The following is a 26,287-nucleotide window of genomic DNA, read 5'->3' on the forward strand; positions in this document are numbered from 1 at the left end:
CAACGGAACAATCCAAAGCTAAGATTATATGTATTACAAACTTTTCTCAAAACTACACTCATCTAGGACTGCATACAAAAACATAAGAGGCACATCGAATGCTACAGTCCAATTCACATTCGTTTCACGACAGAAGTTTGCACTTAAGAGACATTACCCGTGGACTGGCTTTAAGCCCATCAAGTTCCAGAAATACCTCTAGAGTGTTCTTTACTTGTTTGGGGTAGCTCAGATTGAGAGCGTATATAAGCCCCATCATTAAGGCACACGCTCTGGGCACATCAAGGTCTTCCAGGACTGCTGTTCCTTCAATCACAATTTTAGCGACATCTGGGAGAGACACTGCTGCAAGTCTGGTGACTACAATCTTTACCACTTCTTCTGGGAACTGTTGTTCACCATCCTGGCAAGTAGGTAGTTTAAATGGAAACATGTCAGCATTTTATGTGCCATTTAAAAATAAAACACAAAGAATGCGAGATTCACCTACCAGCTGTTCTCTGAAGAGATCCTCTTCCTTCTCTTTCAGATACACCTTCAGGCAACGGATTGCAACCTCTCTCTTCTTTTCCACCGAACTCTGGAGAATAAAAAAAGCAAAACAAAAATTAAACTTATAGTTTATTAGGTGAAAAGTCAAAACTATTACATTTATGTGACTTGCGTTGTGCCATTGATTTTAAATATGTTTTTAAAAAGAATTAAAGATTTAATCTTTGTAACTTCAATTTAAACTGTTACACACTGGCCTGCTTTAAATGCCCACTTTGCTAGCAGTAGGATAAGGTGAGTAAAAGTAAATGTAATCTAAATTTCATCAACAGCACAATTGTGCTTTTGATGAATAGGACCTGAAGCAGAGGAAGAAATGAATTGTAACTGTAACAACTAATTCATCAATACACCTGCGAGGTACATTATATATACTTTCCAGTTTTAGTAGTAGGTGGGCTAAATGTTTCTCAATTAAATTAGGCAATTCACCAATTTCTTCATCCTCTGCATTTACTACATCTTCACACAATGGATTTTCATTATGTACCTCAAGAGGATCATCTCCTGCATTCAAATGACTGACACACCTCTGTATCAGGTCAGGGTTGAAGTCATCCAATGAGTGAGGAGTGTGTTTTCGGTTCCTATGAGAAGCATATGTTCAAATGAGCAGTAACAATCCCAGCAGGCAAGGCATAAACAGTTCACCATGGCTATGTCTAAGCCTGTAATGCTTTAAGAGCTCATTCCTTCTTGATGTTTCAAATTTGCAAATTTTGCAAGTCCAATGCATTTTGAAATTTACTGCAACCTTTTGTAATGCAAAGAATTATTGAAGCTTTTGAGTTAACAATCTATTTTAAGTATAAAACCTTCTCTAAAACTCTACAATGCAACACTGAAAAAAATGAATCATAAAGACTGAACAAAATTGAATTTTAAAATTTACATCTACAGACTTCAGTTTAAACTTGTAATAAGGTGTCAAATCAAAATGTGTAAGAGAAATTTCTTTTAAACTATTTAAATACCACTGTGGACATGCCACAATCCCACACTTTACATTATGCTTACAAATACAGAAAGCAAATGCAAGTCGTATGCACACACACACACACACAATATTGTTTTTGGGGGTTTTTTGCTAGGTCAACCAACTTTAACCTCAGGCAGAGTTCCCAGTCGAGCTTAGAACATCAACACAATTGATATAAATACTTTTAGTCAGGGATAAATTCACCAAATTTTACTCTGTCAGTAATTAGTTACCTCACCCGAGACCATCTTGTGGAAACACGAATTTACTCTGACACCATGATAAAAGTGCAGGCAGCTGCTGACCGGTTAATTTGAACATATACGGGTTCAAATTGAACATGCTCTGCTGTCGGCATGGTCTATCAGCTAACCAAATGTACCCTAACAAGTGACATATTTTAATTGTATCTGTACTCTTTTATTTGTGAGGAACGTTTGCTAGCTAAAAGAAACGGCTAGCTAAACTTAAAAAAACAACAACAACAACTCTACTCTGCTAAATTACGATTAAAACCATCAAATTTCAGTTTTTTAAAGATTACATTTTAAAGTGTACAAATATAAATTGTAATTCATCCATTTAGAATTCAGTACTTACTTAACTCACCGAACACAGTCTAGGGCAAACACACCTCTTCTCCCACGAGGCCACAAGAATCCAGAAACTGTTGCTACGGGGTTGCCCTCTGCTGTCTGAATGGTCTCAATTCAAACAAGAAGGATGTTGAAACTCATTTTTACATGTTACACAAACTTAATATTTTCTGTTGTTGATTGATGACAAAAGTATTTTATTCAATATACTCAAACATTTAAGTTAAGGTGCTGTTTTTTAATTTTTGTGTTGCACTGACTTTTAACATTGATTAGTCAACTCACTGAAACGTGTACATGTAGACAACTTACTTTTTTTAGCAGAAAAGTGGTTTTTTGTTAAGTTCTACCGACAAACACAACGAATATTTTTTAGAGTGTATTTGTGCAAAGTCACATGACCATTGCTTGCATGTGTGTTGATAAAATGATTTTCCTTATTAGGTCGTAGCTTCTGTACATATATGAGATGCAAGCAGCCTCGTTGCAATAGTTTTCCATTGCACATTTAGAAACTACAAGGTTTTGTTCTTCGAAGGTACAAGACTGCTCAGTTCTGCTTTTTACATGCTTAGTGCACATGTTGATTCGTTAAAAGGTCATGCCCTGTATGGAGCGACTGGAGATCTTGTGAAGGGTCATGCCATATATGGTGTCAGGAAATGTCTCACACACACACACACACACACACAGACGCTGACGTTGCGCACATATGCTTGCCTTGACTGCATGACTGTTTTCACCCAAATAAAAGGAGCTGTAAGGGGATTGAGGTTTGGAGTTGGGTGAGCTTAGGTGAGGAGTGAATGACTCTCTCCAAGATCCTGGCCGGGCTTCCCTTGTGGCAAGTAAAAGATAAAAGCGCTGTGGTTTTGCTTTGTTTACAAGGATCGGTCTCTGAGACAACGAGTTCTGTGAGTTTAGACCTAACAGCTCTTTCACGTATGAAAAGTTTGTGGAATTTCTTCTGTTGATTTTAAACAGGCGCTCACAACTGTATGAGGTTTTTTGTGAAAAAGAACAAGAAAAACAGGAAAACAAAGACAGGAACACTCTTTTGCCAGGACAGAGAGCTGCTGCTCTCTGTCCTGCTGCCGCACCACTATTGGTTAGGAATGACAGCTGTGGATTAATCAGGGTCCCCTCTCTTTGAATTAGGAAAGGTCGGCAGGCCACTCAGCACCCTGTGGAGGGCCACGTGTGGGCCGCCAGCCATACGTTCAGTATCACTGTTTGAAAGGTGAAAATTATTATGCTACAGTCAATAGACTAAACCAGAGAAGAAGAAAACAGAGTTTTCCATGTCTGCAGTTTAGTGTCAGCACAACTTTCACATCATATTAATCTCAGCACAACTAAAACATGGTGACTGACCTCAGAGTTTCAAGTCCACATCCTGGACTCTCCAGGAAACCACACAGATGCTTCACTCCTGAATCCTGCAGGTTGTTGTAGCTCAGATCCAGCTCTCTCAGATGGGAGGGGTTGGACTTGAGAGCTGCTGCCAGATAATCACAGCTGATCTCTGACAAACCACAGCTCCACAAGCTGTATAAAGAATGAAATATGTAGATTTATTAGACAAAGTGTGTGCTTGAAATCATTCAGTGTTTCATAATCTGTTCAGAGCTGAAGAAGGTTCAGAATGTAGAAGCTTAGAAAATGCAAACTCCAAACAGCTGTAGCCAAAAGGAAGCACCTTAAAAATAAAAACACACAATAACAGAAATAAATGTTCAAATTAAAGTTGTGCATTTCTAGAAAGAGTATTTTAAAGACAGAGTCGCTGATGATCATCTTCTGTTCAGTAAAAGTTTTCCACATGTGAGTGTTTATGATGCACAAAAGACTGAGTGCAAAGAAGGAACGAAGATGACAGAGAAATGGCACAAGAGCATCAACAACCCAGTGAAAAAATTTGCAGAAGGATTTTGGAACCTGTTGGATTAAATCACCAAACCAAGTGTTTCTGAAGAAACTCCATCATATTATTGTTCAACATGTCCCAGGATTCCTCTGGGATGTTTGGAACTTGTAGAAGTCAGATGATCCACTCACTTCTACATATAAACAGTAAATAGCCTGTATGGCGGCCAGGGCAGACCTGAGTAGAGGCATCAGGAAAGCTAAGGCTGCCTATAGGAGGAGGATTGAAGATCACTTTGCTGACAACGACCCCAGAAAAATGTGGCAGGGGATCAATCACATTACCAACTACAGAAGCAATAACCAGGCGACATCTAGGACTGATGCCTCGCTGGCTGAGGATCTAAATCGTTTCTTCGCCCGCTTTGAGACGACCAGGCCCTCAGCTGTCACACCACTTCCACCCGCCCCCAGCACCGGCACACTAACACTTAGGGAGCATCAAGTGAGGTGTGTTCTAAGGTCAGTGAATCCTAGGAAGGCGGCAGGTCCTGATGGAATACATGGAAAGGTTCTCAGAGCATGTGCTGACGAACTGACCGGAGTCTTCACTAAAATCTTCAACCTTTCCTTGTCATTAAACACCGTCCCGCCCTGCCTCAAAACCTCCACCATCATCCCCATTGCCAAGAAGACAGCTGTGGTCAGCCCAAATGATTACAGGCCTGTTGCACTTACGCCTGTAGTGATGAAGTACTTTGAGAGACTGGTCTATGAGGTGCCGTAAGGGACATTATTACTGAAACGCTCTCACACACACTACTGAAATTTTACCTCTCACACACACTACTGAAATTTTACCTCTCACACACACTACTGAAACGCTCTCACACACACTACTTAAATGCTCTCACACACACTACTGAAATGCACTCACGCACTCCACTGAAACCAGAGGCATTTCCGCTGAACAGGAAGTTGTTTCCTGACAAGGAAACTGATGGAAAAAGTGGTATATTTCAAAACACTACAAGGATGTCTACTCAGCAACCTGCTAGTACAGCGGTCCCCAACCTTTTTTGCGCCACGTAAACGATATAAAAATTAAAAAAAACGATAAATACCCTGAAAACCATAAATTTCAAACTCAAGCCTCAACTCTTGCGACCCGGTACCAAACGACTCACAGACCGGTACTGGTTCAGGAATTGGGGGTTGGGGACGGCTGTGCTTGTAGCCTAAGTGAAGCAGCCACATTACTTAACAATATTTTAGCTTCCTTGAATCAAGGAATGGATTCAAGGTGCAACAGGGAATTTGGCAAGTATGTCCTGTTTCCCCTAAGCTTTTTATATTGGCAACTCAGTTGTTAACACTGTTAATCAAAAATTCTAACGACAAGGAATATCAATTTTTAATAAAGACTTCAAAATAAGTCAATTCACAGATGATACATCTATTTTTTGAAAGATAAATACGTGGTAGAGAAAACGAAATTTTCTCTAAAGCTTCTCTTTTATCTCTCAGTATCAAAAAATGTGAACTTCTCCCGATTCATACAAGCTCTGACTCCTCAATAGCTTTGGTTAGAGTTGAATCTAAAGTTAAATATATAGGGCTGATAATATCTAAAAAACCCAATTAGCAGAAAAGACACCAATATTTCTAACTGTGTCATGGAGATGAAGAAATCACTTAGCCACTGGTTAATCAGAGACCTCGCTATTTTTGGCAGAAACATCCTATCTAAAGCTGAAGGCATCTCCAAATTGATTTATCCTTGTCACTCTCTATATATCTCCTCTAAAAGCATTAATAAGGCTAACACAGTTATTTTTCGAATTTTTGTGGAGGAATAAAACCCATTACATTGAAATATCTCAGCTTGTGAAGGAATACAATAAAGGAGGTATCAAAACTCCAGAATTAGAATTTATGGTGGGCACCCTTAGAAATAAACGGTTAAAATCTTGTCTGTCACAGCCAGACTCTACTTAGCTCCACATCCCATGATCCTTGTTTAATAAAATAGGAGGATTAGACTTTATTTTGAAATGTGATTTTGCGGTAAATAAAATCCCCATAAAGATATCAAACTTTCCAAAACAGACTTTGCATTTTTGGGAAAATGAGATTTACCCACAACTTCTCCCCATAATTCAACCTTATGGAATAATAGGGTAATAACACTTAATCAAAAATCAATTTTCAAGAGTGACTGGTTTAAACAAAAAGATTATATTCATAACAGATTTGTTGGATGATAACGGTGTCATTCTATGTTACACAGACTTTTCAGAAAAATATTGTCTAAACTGTTCTCAAAGAGAATATAACAAATTTTGTGAACTGGTCCCACTGCCTCTGCTTCATTTGATTAAATATTTTATGATATACAATAATTTCTCATCAGTGCTCCCAAATTTATTGCTAGGGCAATGTCAGCTGTTTGATAAAAATGCAATAAGAAATTTATTAGTAGTTTCTTCAAAGACAAAATATTTCATAGTTACAACAGAATGGTTACATTGCATGGTTCTAATTTAGTTATTTCATATACACTGGATAAAGCACACTAAAAAATTATGAAATAGCCTATTCTACCTAAAGTTAAAGAAACAAACTTTAAAGTAATAAACAAAATTAATCCTGTGGCAGAATTTCTAAAAAAAAGAGATTTGGCTTTGAGGTGGATCAGTGTTCTTTTTGTACTGATAAAAATGAAACCCTAGAACATCTCTTTTTTCCTATGCCCTATCACACAATGCATTTGGTGCAACTTAAAAAAATGTATTTCCCTAAATATTAATGATGTGCCACTATTTGAATTACATCATAATTTTTTTATATGGATCATCTAGCATTGGGTGTCTCAGACATTATTAACATCATCATACTTTTGAGTAAATATAGTATCCATTGTGCTAAATGGAGGAACGCTAAGCCTTCTCTCCCTGGTTTTATTGATGATTTTAAGATATTTTTTTCTTTGCTAAAAAAGACAAAAAGCACATATGCCAAAAAATAACCAGGATAATGCCCGTCTGCTATTATAAATTTTGACTTATGCTGAGGCTAATATATTGTTAAGTAATGCAGCTGTTTCACTTAGGCTACTAGCAGTAGGGCTGGGTATCATCACTGATTTCTAGAATCAATTCGATTCCGATTCACAAGGTCCAGAATCGATTTGATCCACGATTTGATTCGATTCGATTCAATTCGATTTGATTCTGGGAAATTTTGACAGTCAGAAATATTATAATTCAGATCAGTACATTTACATATTTTTGTATCTATAAAAAGGAAGCTGACACACACAAGACTTTATCAAAGGTGTGAGCGTCACAGCAGATGCCTTTGTGTCAAAGTAGCTGAAGATAAAACACAGAAAAACATGAAGGTGATTTTTCCTGGCCTGGGATTTTATAAAAAATATTCTGCAGTACATCAAAAATGAAAGAAAACCATTAATCAACATATGAACGTTACCTCTGATGTTCCAGCGGTTTTATTAGAGACATGGCTGAGCGTTTTGCATTTTGCATAATTTTAAAAAGTTTAAATTTGTTCAGTATTGAACGGCAGAAATTAGGCTTTCGCGAATAATGCAGAGAACAGATTTTTAGACGGGAAACTGTTCTTGAAGTACAGAGAGAGAGAGAGAGAGAGAGAGAGCGCGCTGTGCATGAAGTGTGATTTTTATCGTGGTGGAAGCAAAACAGTAAACGTCAGAGGGAATTCATGACGATGTTTATGTGAAGCGTAGTTTGGATCTTCTTTTGCTGCCGGTTCGGTCAATATTGTTTGGAGAGAGATAAAACTAACAGCTTTAGAATCGGCGCAAAAACGGCGTGAAAACAAAGCGCGGACCCGCCTACAGATCAGAATCAGCGAGCTGTCGGCTCCGTCAGTCCGTGCCGTCGGGTGAGAAAGGCGACATCTCACTGATTCTGATCCGCGGGTCCGCACTGTGTGTTTACGTCTTTGTGCAGAATCCGTGTACCTGCTCTCATTTACTGTCTTAGCTGTTTGGTGGTTGTTGAAATTTTGTGAGGTTTCACCTGAGATTCTGGCATTTCGGGCAAAATAAATTTATATTAAAAAATCGATTCAGGATTTTAATGAATCGATTTTAATCATAAACCGATTATAAAAACCCACCCCTAACTAGCAGGTTGCTGAGTAGACATCTGTGTAGTGGTTTGTTGAAATCTACCACTTTTTCCTTCAGTTTCCTTGTCAAGAATTAACTGCCTGTTCAACTGAAATGCCTTCCTGTTCAACTGAAATGCCTTCCTGTTTAACTGAAATGCCTTCCTGTTCAACTGAAACGCCTTCCTGTTCAACTGAAACGCCTTCCTGTTCAACTGAAATGCCTTCCTGTTTAACTGAAATGCCTTCCTGTTCAACTGAAACGCCTTCCTGTTTAACTGAAATGCCTTCCTGTTCAACTGAAATGCCTTCCTGTTCAACTGAAACGCCTTCCTGTTTAACTGAAATGCCTTCCTGTTCAACTGAAACGCCTTCCTGTTTAACTGAAATGCCTTCCTGTTCAACTGAAACGCCTTCCTGTTTAACTGAAATGCCTTCCTGTTCAACTGAAACGCCTTCCTGTTTAACTGAAATGCCTTCCTGTTCAACTGAAACGCCTTCCTGTTTAACTGAAATGCCTTCCTGTTCAACTGAAACGCCTTCCTGTTCAACTGAAACGCCTTCCTGTTTAACTGAAATGCCTTCCTGTTCAACTGAAACGCCTTCCTGTTTAACTGAAACGCCTTCCTGTTCAACTGAAACGCCTTCCTGTTTAACTGAAATGCCTTGGTTTTCCAGTAGTGTGTGTGAGAGCGTTTCAGTAGTGTGTGTGAGAGCGTTTCAGTAGTGTGTGTGAGAGGTAAAATTTCAGTAGTGTGTGTGAGAGCGTTTCAGTAGTGTGTGTGAGAGTGTTTCAGTAGTGTGTGTGAGAGCGTTTCAGTAGTGTGTGTGAGAGCGTTTCAGTAGTGTGTGTGAGAGGTAAAATTTCAGTAGTGTGTGTGAGAGGTAAAATTTCAGTAGTGTGTGTGAGAGCGTTTCAGTAGTGTGTGTGAGAGCGTTTCAGTAATAATGTCCCTTACGGCACCTCATACTGGTCTGTCAGCACATCAGGGCCAGTCTGCCTCCCACTCTGGACCCCCACCAATTTGCCTACAGGACTAATCGATCCACCGAGGACGCTATCACCATAGCGCTCCACACTGCGCTGAGTCACCTGGAGCACCGAGGAAGCTATGTGAGAATGCTCTTTCTGGACTTCAGCTCAGCATTCAATCACATCATCCCGGAGATCCTGGTCCAGAAACTGTCTCACCTGGGACTCTCCACCCCATCTGCCTCTGGATCAAGGACTTCCTGACAAACAGACCACAGTCTGTCAGACTCGGCCCCCACCTGTCCAGCACCATCACACTCAGCACCGGGTCTCCACAAGGATGTGTTCTGAGTCCCTCCTGTTTACGCCCACATCCGACTGCTCCCCTACCCATCTCTCAAACACCATCATAAAGTTTGCGGACGACACCACCGTGGTTGGACTCATCTCAAGGGGGGATGAGTCGGACTACAGAGATGAGGTCAACAGACTGACTGAGTGGTGTTCAGTTAACAACCTCCAACTGAACATCACGAAAACTAAAGAACTTATCTTGGACTTCAGGAAGGGCAGAGCAGACCCGGCCCACTTTACATTCACGGGAACTGTGTGGAGGGGTACACTCCATGAGGTTTCTGGGCGTGCAGATCTCTGATGATCTCTCCTGGACTGCAAATACCACTGCGGTGGTAAAAAGGCCCAGCAGCGTCTCCACTTTCTGAGAGTGCTCAGGAGGAACAACCTGGAGGAGAGGCTGCTGGTGACATTCTACAGAGCCACCATAGAGAGCATCCTAACGTGCGGCATAACAACATGGTATGCAGGGTGCTCAGCTGCAGACAGGAAAGTACTGCAGAGGGTCATCAACACAGCCCAGAAGATCACTGGCTGCTCTCTGCCCAGCCTGGAGGTCATTGCAAACTCCGGTACCTCAGCAGAGCTGGCAATATCATCAAGGACCATTCTCACCCCAGCAATCAACTGTTTGAACTATTACCGTCAGGCCGACGGTACAGGTCACATAAAACCAGGACAAACAGATTCAGGGATAGCTTCTTTCCCAGAGCTATCACCGTAGTAAATAAGCACAAAAACAATTGAACCTGCTTAGCCATACCATACTGTCACTGTCATTATATTATGCTGCTATTCATACTGTCATACTGTCATTATATTAATGCTGCTATCCTGTAAATATCATACTTACTTTTGTTGAGTACTTACGTTTGTTTTATTGTACCTTTTATATTTTACATTTATATTTATTATTGCATTTTGCACCAAGGGAGTGGCACTCCAATTTCGTTGTACCCTGTACAATGACAATAAAGGCTATTCTATTCTTCTATTCTATTTGTATTGCGCTTTACACTATATTCAGTCATCCACCCATTCACACACACGTTCACACACTGGTGATGGCAAGCTACATCAGCACATATTTAAACATGGTTGAGTTTATACTGCATCAGATTATCGTTGATCATCAGAAATCCTCGAGCTCAGCTCCACAATGATTTCCAGTTTGTTTACTGTTAATGCAACATGTACAGCAGGCCCTGAGAAACATTAGCAGTATGACAGCTGAGTGTCAGCTTCTTCTTCTCATTCATCACACTTTGTTTTTATTCATGTCCTCCTCACATTTACAGTTCAGTCACAGATGCACTCAAACACATGATCATGATTCATGCAGATTTGAGGAGCACTGTTAGCTGCTCTTTCTTCATGGTTAAGCTTGTACACTGATCTACAGCTGACTGACACTCTGAGTCATTTCCTCATTCATAAAGTCAAAGCTCAGAGGAGAGTGTCCATTTGCACAAATTTACCTTGTTACAAAAGCAGAAATCCCAGTTAAACACTGGTTTGCTAAACATAAAGCTTTTACGGCCAATCAGTCATCAATATATCAGGATGGGGACGGCAATGACGTCACAGATTAAGAATAAGAATAAGAATAATAGCTCAGAATAAGATCTATGATCTCCATCTTTGTAACTCTGAGACTCTTTGGACAGTGTTGATATCAGATTGTAAGTTTCCTGCACTGCAAACATTGACTGTGTTGCACAGTGATCAGTCATTGTTTGATTAGAATCAATCACACTGATCGATTCATCTGATCAAAGCTCAAGCTGCTCAATGATAAGCATGGACATTATAATAAATGATGGATTTCGTATAAAATTTATTAAGTCTGTGATGATGACAGAGTGACCCACACTGATTCAAACTGTTCTTCCCTCCTGTTTTTATATCACGCAGCACTGACACGTCTTTATATTCCTGGTCCTCTGGATTCACACAGAGTTTCTGCTATTTATTTACCCGTTGCCATGGTGAATCATAGTATCGGACTCCATAACTCAGACTGAGCATGCTCAGAGCTGATTGACCTGACTCTGATCAGCTCATCTGCAACAGGAAGGTACTTCCTGGAAAATAGCTTGTTATCTAATATGAGCTGATCATTATTATTATTAATAAATATTAATTAATAATTCTCCTCGCAGTGCACTGCACTTTCAGACTGCAGGCTTACTTGTGCTTCCTGGGATATTAAAAAGTAGAAGTTTAAAAGTGTTTCTAATAAAAAGCTTTGAAAATAAATGCTTGTGTGTTTTAACTGTTGCTGGAATCACTGATTTCACACCGTTAAAGTCAAAGCTGGAAATAATTCACAAGTAAACTTTATATTCACCAAAACGCAGTGTGATGTCATCAGGAAATGTGTGTGGGCCGCAGGCCATACATTGAGTATCACTGTTTGAAATGTGAAGATTGTTCTGCTACAGTCAATGGACTAAACCAGACAAGAAGAAAACAGTCTTTACCATGAAGATCTTCAGTGTGAATCGGTATAATATCAGTGTTATGTCTGCAGTTTCGTGTCAGCACAGGTTTCACATCATATTCATCACAGCACAATTAAAACATGGTGACTGACCTCAGAGTTTTAAGTCCACATTCTGGACTCTCCAGAAAACCACACAGCTGCTTCACTCCTGAATCCTCCAGCTTGTTCACGCTCAGGTCCAGCTCTCTCAGATGTGTGGGGTTGGACTTCAGAGCTGCTGCCAGGGAATCACAGCTGATCTCTGACAAACCACAGCGCTCCAATCTGTATAAAGAATGAAATGTGTAAGTTTATTAGACAAAGTGTGAGCTTGAAATCATTCAGTGTTTCATAATCTGTTCAGAGCTGAAGAAGGTTCAGAATGTAGAAGTTTAGAAAACGGTAACTCCAAACAGCTGAAGCCAACAGGAAGCAGCTTCAAACAAACACAACAAGAGAAAAAACTTTTACTTTTCTAACAAGAGTATTTTAAAGACAGCGTCACTGATGATCATCTTCTGTTCAGCAAAACTTTGGATGACCTTTCTGTCTTTATGTTCATGACTGATGCTTAACTCTGGGACTGTCACCAGTATCGTTATATCCTTTTTCCCTGAATTTCCACAGCTCTTATAACAGCAGTGTACATTAACCTGCAGGCACACACTGCCTCTGCTTCAGCACTGTTTATGATGCACAAACTGCAGGAACCAAAATGATACTGGCTTATTTGAATCATGTCTGTTTACAAAGACACTTTGAGGCTCTTATCAGTGTGTTTCCTGTCCTACTAGGAGTGATCAAACTCTGTTCTGGATCAGTAAGGGATGGTTTCCACCCAAAGAAAGACCAGCGCTGTACTTCTTGTGCATTTATGGCAGGAACATCAGCGCTGTATCGCTGGAACAACACCACACGCCCGGTGAACAATGAGGACAAAGAAAAGGCGAGTGAGAAGACCGGCAGGGACTCCAAGACTGAGGAAGAGAGACATCAGACTGAGTACCAGCTGAAGATGCTGCAGTGATTCGGGGAGCTCGTTCCAATCTGAGGCTGTACCGTGTGAACTACATGGACCACAGTTTTTTCACTGACTTCAGCCAAATGAACATCTGGAGATCCAGCAGTGCAGGAGCGAGCAATGAGCCGTTTTATCATATACACAGATTCTCTCATCAGCTGCTCTAATGTGAGCGCACTGCTTGAATCTGCTTGAGCAGCAGTATATCGGTGGTGTTGTTCCTTTCTAATCAAAGATATGGGACTGAGCCACAGGAGCTCTTTATCCTGTTCTTCACTCTCATTGGTTCTTTGTGTGCTTGCTTTTAGAATAGTAGTCATTCTTATGGTTAAAAGAAGACAATCAGTTGTGACTAACGCTTAGCCCCTTTAATATGATCCAGCCCAGGCTGCTGAGGGAGAAGTTGGAGGACATGCAGGTGTAGGCACCACTGGTCCAGTGGATCAGCGAGTGCCTGACGAGCAGACCACAGTTTCTGAGACTGCAGAGCTGTGGTCAGAGAGCCTGAACAACAACATAGGAGCACTGCATGGAACTGCGCTGTCCCCTTTCCTCTTCACCATCTATACGGCCAACTTCAAGTACATCACAGAAACTTGTCTCCTCCAGAAATTCTCTGGTGACACGGCCATTATTGAAACCATGGAGATGGGACGACAAGAGGAGTACAGTGGACTGATTGGTCGCTTCGTGGTGTGAGGAGAAACACCTGCAGCAGAATGTGGCCAAAGAAAGCAGCTGGTGGTGGACTTCAGCAGAAACAGATCCGACCCTCCTCTGTCTGCATGGGTGGGAGTAACGTTGAAATAGTCACATCCTACAAGTATCTGGGAGTTCAACTGAATCACAAGCTGGAGTGGTCTGCCAACATAGACAATGCCTACAAAAAAGGTCTGAGCCCACTGTACTTTCTATGAAGGCTCAGATTCATCAATGTATGCAGCAGGCTGCTCTTTGTTTTATCAGTCAGTTGTTGAGAGCAACATCTTCTTTGCTGTGGCAGGAAGAAGGAACACGAGAAGCTGCAGAAGTAGCAAGGGCTCAGAGAAGAGCTTGAGAATATGTGGCGGGAGAAGGTCCGCAGTGAGGAATTACTTTTAATATAATTCTTTATCTGTTTGGTGTGGAACAGTCTTTCAAACAGTGATCATATGAAACACAGTCCCAGTTAAAATGTGTTGTTTCAAGTAAAAAATGACTTATACTGCTCTGCTGCAGTTTCTGACATCTTTTGTCCCAGTTGTCAAGACAGAAAAAGGCAGCCTACTGGACATTTAACACAGGAGTTTAACTGTGACTAAAAACAGACCTGCAGTACAAACGTATTTTGGAGCAGTGTGTGAATAAAAAGTCCCCCAGTTGTAAACAAAAACACTGATCACAACAGCAGCAGTGATGATGACGCTGGTACAGTTTAACTTGGAAATGAAGTCTGTTTACTCAAACTGAGAAAAGAGGTTGTAACTGAGATAATGCACGAAGATTGAGTGTATTATAAGATATGAAGTCCAAGCTTTACCTTTGAATTGGATACAATTATGGCAGCCATAACAGATAAAAGAAAAGAAGAGGCACTCGACTCAAGATTAGTTTCAAACCAAGTCACGACTAAAACATCAGAAGTGCCGTGAAACAGAATTTGCCCCCTCCTAATTTCTTTTTGATCATTTGTTACATGTTTTTTTGTGGGTAGTAATACTGACTCAAGCTTTCCAAAACTGTGGTTCGGGGCAATTAATTTTTCATATAGGGGCAAAAGTCCTCATTGCTGATGTGAAAGACTCATTGAAAGTTATTGCAAATGTAGTTCTTGTTGCCAAGTGTGACACAGCCAATTATGTAAAGGCGCAATTAGTTCTTCACTAGGGTCAGGGTAGGTTTGGTTAGCTTTTTCCCCTTTAAAAAAAAAAAAAAAAAGGAAATCATCACTTAAAACCTCATTTTGTATTTAATCAGGGACTCTTTCTCTAATATTAAAATTTGTTGGATGATCTATAACATGCAATTAAGAGAAATATGCAAAACAAAGAAACCCTTACCCATGGTAGATTAGTGTAGTACAGATTAATAACTGATGTGTAATTATATTAAAATTGCTTCACATCTGCACTCTCTGATTGTTTGTAGACATTTTGCATATTTAATGAATGTCTGAAAGTTTTACATTCATTCTATGAATACAGTGGAAATGTTGAGTTATAGTCACCATATTTTTTCCAGCATTATAAATTCTTAAGTTCACAAAATTAGATTATTTTTTCACATCTGAAAAACAGCAACATTTATTCTCTATGGAAATCTGCATCGTCCACTCCAAAGGTCACAATCTGAAGATAAAATCTGGTTTTGTTCCCTGTGATTAAATCTGAGCATCAGTATGGTGGGATTTATCCACTACATCCACACCACTGTGGTTCAGTGTTCTCCTGATGGAGTCTGATTAACAGCAGCCAGTATGATCCAGGCTTTAGCTGCTCTGACAATACCCTGTGTCTCTTTGTGACCTCTCAGACTGTTTGACAGATCAGACACAAAGACATGAGAATCAGCGACAGAGCAGCTCTGTTCTTTAAAGACAAACATAAACCCACTCAGTACACACTTTCCCCACAGATATGAGCATCACTGTCCTGAAAAAGCAAATGTCCAAGTCTAAGATTTTTATCTTTGTTGTTTCATTGTTTTCTTTTTAATAAATCTTCGTAAATATCTGAGGATTTTTCAGGTCATATTTATCCAGGAAAACACAAACATGTAAAGGAGCTCATCACAGTTCTCTGACCTCGTTGGTCCAGGTTCATCACTGAAGTCTGGAGGTTGAGGTTTGGACCGGTCACTCCTCACAGATGGACAGCTGGATCCTGCAGACTCTGCTCTGTCCTCCTCTTCCTCCATCATCATCTTCCTGTGGACTTCAGTCAGTCTGAGAGGTAAACCACAAACACTCAGTGAGTTCACATTAACACAAGTAACTGAGTTACAGTTGCTGACCTCTGACCTGTCATGTAACCTAGAAACCAGGTCATATGATCCACATCAGGGATGCAGTCAGCTCTCTGCAAACTCCGACCTCAGTATGAAACTATATTAAAGCTCTTTAATGGCCACTCAGACACTTTAGGATCACATGATTTTCACACATGATACCTGTGACTGTCGTAGTTTAACATGTGAACTTCGTACATGTAACATTCATGCTGATGCAGATCTCAGCGCCACATCAGCTCTGCTGAATAATCTAAAGTTTCTCTGACATCAGGAATCAAACGCTGTTATGAACACACCTCCATGTTTCTGTCATGTTTCTCTGACAGACTGAATTCAAACAGTCTGAGGAAACAAGGATGAACTTAAAGCTCTGACTTTATTCCTGGAGATGCATGAATCACATGTTTAATCCAGATTTGGACTATTTTGTCTCCTCAGTTTGAGCTGAAGAGATTTTAATTATGAGTGAAACTAAAACATCAGCTCACAGCTGTAATCAGCACCAATCAGCTGTCAGAGCTCACAGTGTTTGACTCCTAGACTCATTCACAGTCTGCAGCTCAAACTCTTCTTTGCTGAATTGGAGAAGTTTGTTTCTCTGATTGTGTGAAAATCTGATCCACAGCAGAAGAGTTCACCGGATGTTCACATGAGGTGGATCCACAGTGAAACTTCTCAGTGTTGAAACACTCTGGAGACCTGATCATTGTTTCCATGCTGTCCTTTATCTTAGAAACACTTCAGTGTGCAGCAGTTTGTGCTTTAGTTGTTAGACATACCGTTCACAGCAGGATGTGATCATCTGCTCCACGTTTACAGGGAGAAACATGCAGCACCATCTAAAGTGGAGCACACACAAATGATGATTTTACTACTTTAGGGAACTTTCTAAAGTTTATATTTCCTGATGTAGAAATGCGTTCTACTACTTCTCTCAAAAATCAATGTTTTCTTTTAATAATGTTTATTTCCCTCGTGTCTTTAAGAGCTCTTATCATTAGCTTAGTGTTAGCATGCTGTCTGGCTAGCTTAGCGTTAGAGCTCTGCAGGTGTCTCCTGTGTAAATAGTAATCACGGTTTCCGGTACGGATCGGGTAGCGACAAACCGCACGCTCCGGAGTACGCATTTTGAGACCTATTACATCACAGCGACGCGACGACGGCCGTCCCAATCCGAAGTGTACTCCAAATGCGCCGTCGATTTCCCCCAATTTCAAGCGTGCTCCGGTGCACGCTTCGTGGTTCCATATATCCCACAATTCATAGCGCAGCGGTGGGTGTGGATAATTTTGCCGAAAAATACGGCAGACGGCGGAGCGGCCGAAAAGTAAACTTTCAAAAGTAAGTACTGAATATTATGTCACTTATTTATGTGCGAATGTTTAATAATGAAGAACATTAAAACATTACTGTTGGCCACATGTCGGCAAAGTTATGTGACATTAGTGATGTTTGTACTTTCAGCGTTAACTTGGTTTTAAAGCCTTTACTTTAAAATATACGCCGTTCGATAGTCGACCTTAATCTTACAGAGAATGTGATGATTTTATGGATAATTAAAGTCAGTCATATATCCACAAACACAACAAGCTGAAAGTCAGTGATGCTGCTCGGTTTGCAGTCCTGAATATGACGGCACAAGCAGGATTCACTGCACTGTTAATGTCGGTGCGTTCACACCGAACGCGATAGAGGCGGCCAGAGCGTCAGGTTTACATGTAAAGTCAATGGAAAGAGGCTGATGACACGCGATTGCGCGTCCGGCGAAAATTCTGAAGCAGATTTGCGTCGCGAAAACGCCAAAACGCCTGAAAGCGCGCGTCAGTGTAGCGCGTCTGGCGCGTTGACTCATGGAAAAAACCGCGCGCGAGTTTTGTGTTGCATTTTGTGCATACGCGTCTTTTCGCCTCTACCGCTCGAGTTGGAAAAATTTGAACTCCAGCGTCAATTCGCGCGCGTCAACCAATCAGGAGCCTGGTGACGTGGCTGTAACCAAGTCAAAGGGGCAGATCAAACCAAAGCCCTTCATTCTTCATTCAGTATGGAGGAAAACTCATCAACGCAGTGGCTAATCGTCCAGAACTATACGATGCTAGCTGCTACTTCTACCGGGACAGGAATAAAAGGACCGAGCTTGGAGGCACAGAAGTGAGGAGATCGGGCAACCTGGTAGGTTCATTTGTTCTTCTTTTTAATTTTCAGACTGACCCGATGAAGCCGCGCTAAAGCTAGCAAGCCCGCCTACTGTCCCGCTATTTTCCCACTGATGTACAAATACCGTTCTGGTTTTATGCATGTTGTCATATAGGAATATATTGTTTATTAATAAACAGCACACAGTGGTCCCGCTCATCCGTCACTGCCTCGCTTTTTCGCTGATTTTTCATTGCACCGTACAGCATTGCATTCTGCAGCCTGATTGACAAATCTCCTCCGTGTCGTGTCTCCTGCGCTTGCCAAATTGATCATGTTTGGTTTTGATAACCATCACGTCCAATAGAAAAAACAGCACAAAAACACTCATAACTATGACCCTCATTCGGAAATAGACACCTGCACCGGAGGAAAAGGAAAAGGCGCCACGAAGTGGCAGGCAGATGAAGACAAAACGCGCATAAAAATACTTTTACGTTTTGCAATCTACAAAGGTTTGCACTTTGAGAATCAACTTGTGAGAACTGTGACTAATGTTCATGTGTGTGGGGAAAAAGTGTATAAAGTGCGTGGCGAGGGGCTAGTTATTCTGAGAACCCCTGCTGCAATAAAACAGGGACCACTGTATATACTTTCTCTATGATTATTGTATTCAACCTGTTAACAGTTAATATTGTCTTGATAGAACCAACTGATTCTGCTGCAGAGCATCCCTGTTGCTTCTCCTGGCTCCCCAGTCCCTGAGCTCCTGCTGCTGCACCCACAGGTATGTACAGCAAGCACTGATAGCTTTTACTCGGTGTGGGATTGCCTTGTGATCACCTTTACTAAATATCTACAACTAATCTGATTATATCCTGTTTTGTTTTTTTCAATGTTGAAATTAAAATCTAGTAGCAGCCTTCTCATTTCTTTGTGTTTTGTGCTGTGTTTTACACGCCCAGAGAGGAGGACAGCTCCGAGGCAGATGAGGGACGGGTCCCAGGACGGTCCATCGGCAGTGGAGCTGGCCATCCTGGTGTCCCTGAAGAGGCCACGCCAGTCTGCAATGGAGCATTTCCTCCTCAGCCTTGTTCCTGCTCTGGAGAGCAGCTGGGTCTTTTTTTTTTTTTTATTCCTCTCTCTGTAAATAGTTATATTTTATATATTTATGTTTAATGTTTTTCTCTGTGAGAATTTTAATATTATTTCAAATAAATTTTTATAATGACTAATGTCTCAGTTCTACTACACAGCAAATGTTGGCACGACTTGACACATGTAGAATTTATTTCATATTACACTAATGACAGAATATACTAATACAGTGGGATGCAAAGGTTTGGGCAACCTTGTTAATAGCCATTATTTTCCTGTATAAATCGTTAGTTGTTACAATAAAAAATGTCAGTTAAATATATCATACAGGAGACACACACAGTGATATTGTCAGGGGTGTCGTGTGTGGAGGCGTGGAAGAGATGACCCAAACGCTGGACTCACGGTGCAGGAATGAAGTGGGTTTATTGGGAGCAGGTGAACGAACAAAGCAGGCCGGATGAACAGGACACGAACTGAAATGGCTGACTGACTGAAGAACTGAAAGGCTGGCTGACTGATCTGGACATACGACAGTAACATCACAGGAACATCATACGAACATCAATGACACGACACTGGACTGGTTGAACTGAGGAACATAAATACACAGGCTGAATGATGAGTGATTAGAAACCGGTGAGTACACAGCTGAACATAATCTGGCTAATGACACGAGACGAGCTGACACAGGAAAAGCAGGAAGTGAGAACATGGAAGTGGCAAAATAAACTGAACATGAACAAAACTGAAAGCACTGGGTCAACGACCCAGGAACCCTGACAGTACCCCCTTCAAAGGCCGGCACCCGACGGCCAAAAGAAAAAAAACCAGAACAGGGTGGGCGGAGGGGGCCCAGGACGGAGGGACGGAGTCCACAACAAAAACAGGTCAGGTGGGCGGCCACGCGCCAGTGGCTGAGCCCGGACAGTTCAGGTGGGCGGCCACGCGGCCAGTGGCTGAGCCCGGACAGTTCAGGTGGGCGGCGCGAGGCGGCGGCGGCCACTGAGAAGGTGATCCGGTGGGCGGCGCGAGGAAGCGGCGGCGGCCACTGAGGAGGTGGTCGGTGGGCGGCGCGAGGCGGCGGCGGCGGCCGCTGAGCTGGTCGGTGGGCGGCGCGAGGAAGGCGGCGGCGGCGGCCGCTGAGCTGGTCCGGTGGGCGGCGCGAGGAAGGCGGCGGCGGCGGCCGCTGAGCTGGTCGGTGGGCGGCGCGAGGAAGACGGCGGCGGCGGCGCTGAGCTGGTCGGTGGGCGGCGCGAGGAAGACGGCGGCGGCCACTGAGGAGGTGATCCGGTGGGCGGCGCGAGGAAAGGGCGGCGGCCACTGAGGAGGAGGTCCGTGGGCGGCGCGAGGAAGACGGCGGCGGCCACTGAGGAGGTCGGTGGTCGACCACGCTGGCGATGACGTCCAGCTGTTGGCCTGGAAAGTGGCCAGCGGTTCCAAGGTGCAAGCTCGGGCGGCGTGGCAGCCGCAGGACCAGGCGGCTGAGTCTGGACCAGGCGGAGCAGAAGCCGAGGCCGAGCCAGGCGAGGCAGAAGGTGAGGCTGAGGCCGAGGCCGGGCCAGGCGAGGCAGAAGGTGAGGCTGAGGCCGAGGCCGGGCCAGGCGAGGCAGAAGGTGAAGCTACACCTGCAGGGCCAGGAGGCGCGGAAGCCTCTGGCTGGAGACAGGCAGGGCCAGGAGGCGCGAAGCCTCTGGCTGGAGACAGGCAGGGCCAGGAGGCGCGGAAGCCTCTGGCTGGAGACAGGCAGGGCCAGGAGGCGCGGAAGCCTCTGGCTGGAGACAGGCAGGGCCAGGAGGCGCGGAAGCCTCTGGCTGGAGACAGGCAGGGCCAGGAGGCGCGGAAGCCTCTGGCTGGAGACAGGCAGGGCCAGGAGGCGCGGAAGCCTCTGGCTGGAGACAGGCAGGGCCAGGAGGCGCGGAAGCCTCTGGCTGGAGACAGGCAGGGCCAGGAGGCGCGGAAGCCTCTGGCTGGAGACAGGCAGGGCCAGGAGGCGCGAAGCCTCTGGCTGGAGACAGGCAGGGCCAGGAGGCGCGGAAGCCTCTGGCTGGAGACAGGCAGGGCCAGGAGGCGCGAAGCCTCTGGCTGGAGACAGGCAGGGCCAGGAGGCGCGAAGCCTCTGGCTGGAGACAGGCAGGGCCAGGAGGCGCGAAGCCTCTGGCTGGAGACAGGCAGGGCCAGGAGGCGCGGAAGCCTCTGGCTGGAGACAGGCAGGGCCAGGAGGCGCGGAAGCCTCTGGCTGGAGACAGGCAGGGCCAGGAGGCGCGGAAGCCCCTGGCTGAGGTGCGGCCGGGCCAGCGGGTGCGGAAACCCCTGGCTGAGGTGCGGCCGGGCCAGCGGGTGCGGAAACCCCTGGCTGAGGTGCGGCCGGGCCAGCGGGTGCGGAAACCCCTGGCTGAGTGCGGCCGGGCCAGCGGGTGCGGAAACCCCTGGCTGAGGTGCGGGAGAGCTCACAGCTGGCTCTGGATGCTGTGGCTGCTGGTCTGGGGACTGAACAGGAGAGTGGACTACAGACGGTGAGAGAACGGATGACTGAATAACAGGATGCTGGACGACAGACTGAACTGACTGAACAGGCTGGAGGACAGGTGACTGGGTGACAGGAGGCAACCGGGGAGCAGGGCACTGAGCTACGGGGGGCGACTGGACTGACTGGACAGGAGGCGACTGGAGAACGGGGGACTGGAGGACAGGAGGAGACCGAACTACAGGAGAGGACTGGAGGACAGAAGGAGACTGAACTACAGGAGAGGACTGGAGGACAGAAGGAGACTGGACTACAGGAGAGGACTGGACTACAGACTGGACTGGAGAGGACTGGACTGGAGGCGGTTGGACAGACTGAGCTACAGGGGCTGACTGGACAGGGGCTAACTGGAGTGGAGCAGGCTGTACTACTGACTGGAGTGGAGCAGGCTGTACTACTGACTGGAGTGGAGCAGGCTGTACTACTGACTGGAGTGGAGCAGGCTGTACTACTGACTGGACGAGAGCAGGTGACTGAACTGCAGGGGAGTGAACTGGCTGGACCGGGAGCTGAACGGCAGGAGAGTGAACTGGCAGGGCTGGAGGCTGAACAGCAGGAGAGGGAGCTGACTGGGCTGGAGGCTGAACAGCAGGTGAGTGAACTGACTGGGCTGGAAGCTGAACAGCCGGTGAGTGAACTGGCTGGAGTGGGGATGCTAAGGGATGAATAGAGGTGGGTGAGGCTGACGACGGAGCTGTGGTTGGTGTGGCTGGTGGCTGAGCTATAGACTGTGCTAGTGAGGGAGATAAAGCTATAGCCTGGGCTAGTAAAGCTGGTGCCTGAGCAGGAGAAACCTCAGCTAGCTTAACCAATGACAATGCGAGGGCGTGGAAGGGTGAATCAGGAGGTGGATGAAGAGGTGAAGTAGTAGATGGAGAAGCTAGCTCTTCCGAGACTCTAGGCGCTGGGACAGGCACGGGAGGTGGCTGGATACCAGTCACCCCACCCGAGAAACAGGAGGCGGGTGTGGAGGTAGGCTGGGTCGCAGCTGCCCTCCTCCTGGGAGCTGGCACAGGTGTGGGTGTAGGCTGGCTGATAGGAGTGGAAATAATGAGAGGGTGAGCGATACTGACAGGTTCAGGTGGCTGGGTGTTTTAACAGTGGCCTGAGCTGATGAAACTGGAACAGGCTGACAGGTGGACGAAGGAGCAGGCTCAGATAAAACAGTCCTAGAGTGAGCAGGCCTAGGGTTTGCATACACCGGGACTGTAACAGATTTAGAGATTGCGCTGGCCTTTCTGCCAGCACCATTTACAGTCTTTAATCGAACGGTCTTCGGGGGTGATGAAGTGCGGATATTGTCCTGAATAAATCCCAGCTCAGAGGGAGCAGGGCTGAAAAGTTCTTCCCAGTCCACATCCTCCTCCAGGAGGGAAAACACCCCACGGATCAGAGATAAGTCTATTGTTTGTCTTAAGTGAGGAATCAAATGAGGAGGATGAAAAACAGTCACTGGTACTCCCTACCGGGAGTTGCTGAAAACAGTTTGTTTTATGGCGGCGTGTGCGCCCCTTTCTCCGGGAAGAGGAAGCGGGCGGGGTGAACAGCTGAGCCTCCGGTGGGGAGCCTCCGTTGAGCCGAGGTGGGAGGCGCCGCTGTGCCGTGGCGAGGTTGGAGGTTCGGCGAGTGAGGCGGCGGGTGTGTGAGCGAGGAGCGGAGAGGCGAGAGAGGAAGCGGCCGCAGCGCGGTGTGAAACGCCCACTCTCCGCGGCGAATGATCCGGTGCAGGTGAGGCAGCAGGTGGGGAAACGCGGCGTCTCCGAGGCCCGCCCAGAGCCAGGCGAGTTCCCTTGAAGACATGCTCTCGCTCCGCGAAGAGCCGCTGTTTCTCCTTGAGCGTCTCCGTCCACATGGAGAGCGCTGCCTCCTGCCGCTCAAAAAGATCCGAGTCCGCTGGGTCAAAAGCGGGTCGTGTCATTCTGTCAGGGGTGTCGTGTGTGGAGGCGTGGAAGAGATGACCCAAACGCTGGACTCACGGTGCAGGAATGAAGTGGGTTTATTGGGAGCAGGTGAACGAACAAAGCAGGCCGGATGAACAGGACACGAACTGAAATGGCTGACTGACTGAAGAACTGAAAGGCTGGCTGACTGATCTGGACATACGACAGTAACATCACAGGAACATCATACGAACATCAATGACACGACACTGGACTGGTTGAACTGAGGAACATAAATACACAGGCTGAATGATGAGTGATTAGAAACCGGTGAGTACACAGCTGAACATAATCTGGCTAATGACACGAGACGAGCTGACACAGGAAAAGCAGGAAGTGAGAACATGGAAGTGGCAAAATAAACTGAACATGAACAAAACTGAAAGCACTGGGTCAACGACCCAGGAACCCTGACAGATATTTGAGAAGTGAAAAGAAGTTTACTGGATTTACAAAAAGTGTGCAATAATTGTTTAAACAAAATCAAGCAGGAGCATAAATTTGGGCACCACAAAAAAAGAAATGAAATAAATATTTAGTGTATATCAATGTGTGTGTCTCCTATGTGATATATGGGGGCCTTTGTCTGGACGTGCTTCCCATCCAGAGCTCCACAGCAGAGAGGAAGTTCCAGCGCTCCTGGAATCCCTCTGTGATGGACCGCCAGTCTCCAGGTGAAGGCACAGCCATGAAGTCGCCCACTAGACAGTCCCAGATGGCCGTCGCTACCTGGGGGTGATCTGGCACACCGTGGACACACCGACTCTGAAACTGAGCGCGATGGTCCTGAAGGAGTCCCGGTGGCAAGAAACCTGGACAAAAGTGTTCAAAATTAGTATTATGTGTACTGCAGTTACAAAATACATTATTCAAATTCCAAAATACTTTTGTGATGTCAGATTTAAATTACAAAACATAAATCTTACATAAAACATTTTCTAATTATAAGGATAATTACATAATATATATTAGATATAATATAAAACAGTCAGTTGTGTTTTGTTTTAACTTTACCATATCATAATTTGATTGGTAGCAACTTTTACCACTACAGTGAGCCAATCACTCATAATTCCTAAACATGTAAATCAGGCAGGAATGAAGTAAGACATTAATAGAAATAAAGAGTTGTATGTTGACATGTAGCCCTTTCCTTGCTTAAATCATTAATATTTTTGAAAAATTAATCTGTGATAAGACATAGCTTATCAAGATAGAACCATATAACTAAAGATGAACCAAACTGTTCACAATTTTATCTACCTCTCAGTTTAAAGAAAGGCTGGTGACCCCTGTTATAGAGTTTGACAGCTGCGAGGATTACATACAAATATTCATCTATACCAGAATTAAACCAGGTGTAAATAAGGAGTGAGTATCACTACAAAGATTAACCCACAGTGGCCCTTGTACCAGTTTGATATCAGCAAACACAGAGAGCATACACTGATAGATACCACAGCCATGCTATCAATGCAAACACTGATAACAGCATAAATTGAATTAAATCGGGACTTGATGAGACCTTTCAAGCATCACTAGAAATATTATAAACAGTCGTCTCCATACCACAGTTTGCTATCAGTAAACACCGACGGCATTCATTGATAGCATAGCACATCCATGTTAGCAGTGTATAAACGATAGTTTAGCATATTAGCACAGGTATCAATAAAGGACTACCGTATTAAACACTTTTACTAACCGCGAGGCAGATGGACAGGCGCTCTGCAGGTGGGATTGAGCGCCTGTAGTTGGTGTCTAGGCGGGCGATGCTTGGACCAGCGCGGACAGCAGGTCCTCAAACTGGGCGAGGGAAAGACGGCGATATCGCTGAAATCGGCTGTCATCCAGGCGCAGCTCCTGGAGCAAGTGGTGAAACTCACCAAACTGCTCACCCGTCTGGAGGACTTGATGGACCCAGGTGCGGCGAGGGCGTCCCTTAACGCTGCTGCTCTGCTCTCCACAGTAAATAGAAACGCTAGCTAGACAGCTGCCGTCTAGCAAAGATACTGTCTGGCACAACTTCCTCCCACATCCCTCCCACATTTCCGGTTCACGCGTCAAAATTGCATATTTTGACGCGATGGATTTTTCTTGGACACGCGTTCGAGGTGCGAATGTGCACGCGTCAAATTAGGGGCGTTTGGGGCGTTTTCGCTCGCGCCTATCGCGTTCGGTGTGAACACACCGTTAATGTTAGCTATGTTATATTGCTGCCTCTGTTCGGTGGTGTCGAGCCAAACGGACTTTAACGTGTGTTTGAACGAGCTGACGGTTCACTCGTTAAGCTGAAAGAAAGATGCTTTAATCACAGGAGTCACACATGTGTCCACTGGACCATCTGGGAACTCTTCTTGTTTAGCACTTTCGTAATAACACAAACACTAAATCCTCCTTCTCTTGTGCTGTTTTGTAGCAGTGTGTACACCTGAGACTGTCACCTGTCTGTCTGTCCTGCACTCTCTCTCTGTTTCTTTCTCTCTGATTGTGGAATAAAAGTATGAACATGTATTTATAAGTTACACTTGTGTTTGAATCCTGCAGCTTATCACACATTTGATTTCCATGTGTGACAACTGCAAGTGTCCAGAGTGAGGACAGACTGAGGGACCCACTG

At 44.5% G+C, this 26,287-nt stretch overlaps 1 protein-coding gene and 1 long non-coding RNA gene across 2 annotated transcripts in view; both read right to left on the reverse strand.

Annotated features, from left to right (window-relative positions):
- Positions 1–102: 102 nt before the first annotated feature.
- On the reverse strand, positions 103–3,491 carry LOC120438682. The gene is made up of 4 exons (XR_005612038.1): positions 2,132–3,491; positions 1,043–1,139; positions 491–580; positions 103–403 (listed from the first exon to the last, which is right to left on the reverse strand). It is a non-coding gene; the product is annotated as an uncharacterized LOC120438682 (long non-coding RNA).
- Positions 3,492–12,052: 8,561 nt separating this feature from the next.
- The window catches only part of LOC116324328 (ribonuclease inhibitor-like), a 73,796-nt gene continuing 59,561 nt past the window's right edge, over positions 12,053–26,287 (reverse strand). Inside the window, exons 2-4 of the mRNA XM_039603390.1 lie at positions 16,749–16,808; positions 15,764–15,904; positions 12,053–12,245 (exon numbers count right to left, since the gene is read on the reverse strand). Of these exons, the coding sequence (XP_039459324.1) occupies positions 12,053–12,245; positions 15,764–15,904; positions 16,749–16,798 (384 nt within the window). The 5' untranslated portion in view covers positions 16,799–16,808. The remainder of the gene's footprint in view (positions 12,246–15,763; positions 15,905–16,748; positions 16,809–26,287) is intronic.

Source organism: Oreochromis aureus, linkage group 3, assembly GCF_013358895.1.
Source record: "Oreochromis aureus strain Israel breed Guangdong linkage group 3, ZZ_aureus, whole genome shotgun sequence".
Taxonomy (NCBI): Eukaryota; Metazoa; Chordata; class Actinopteri; order Cichliformes; family Cichlidae; genus Oreochromis; species Oreochromis aureus.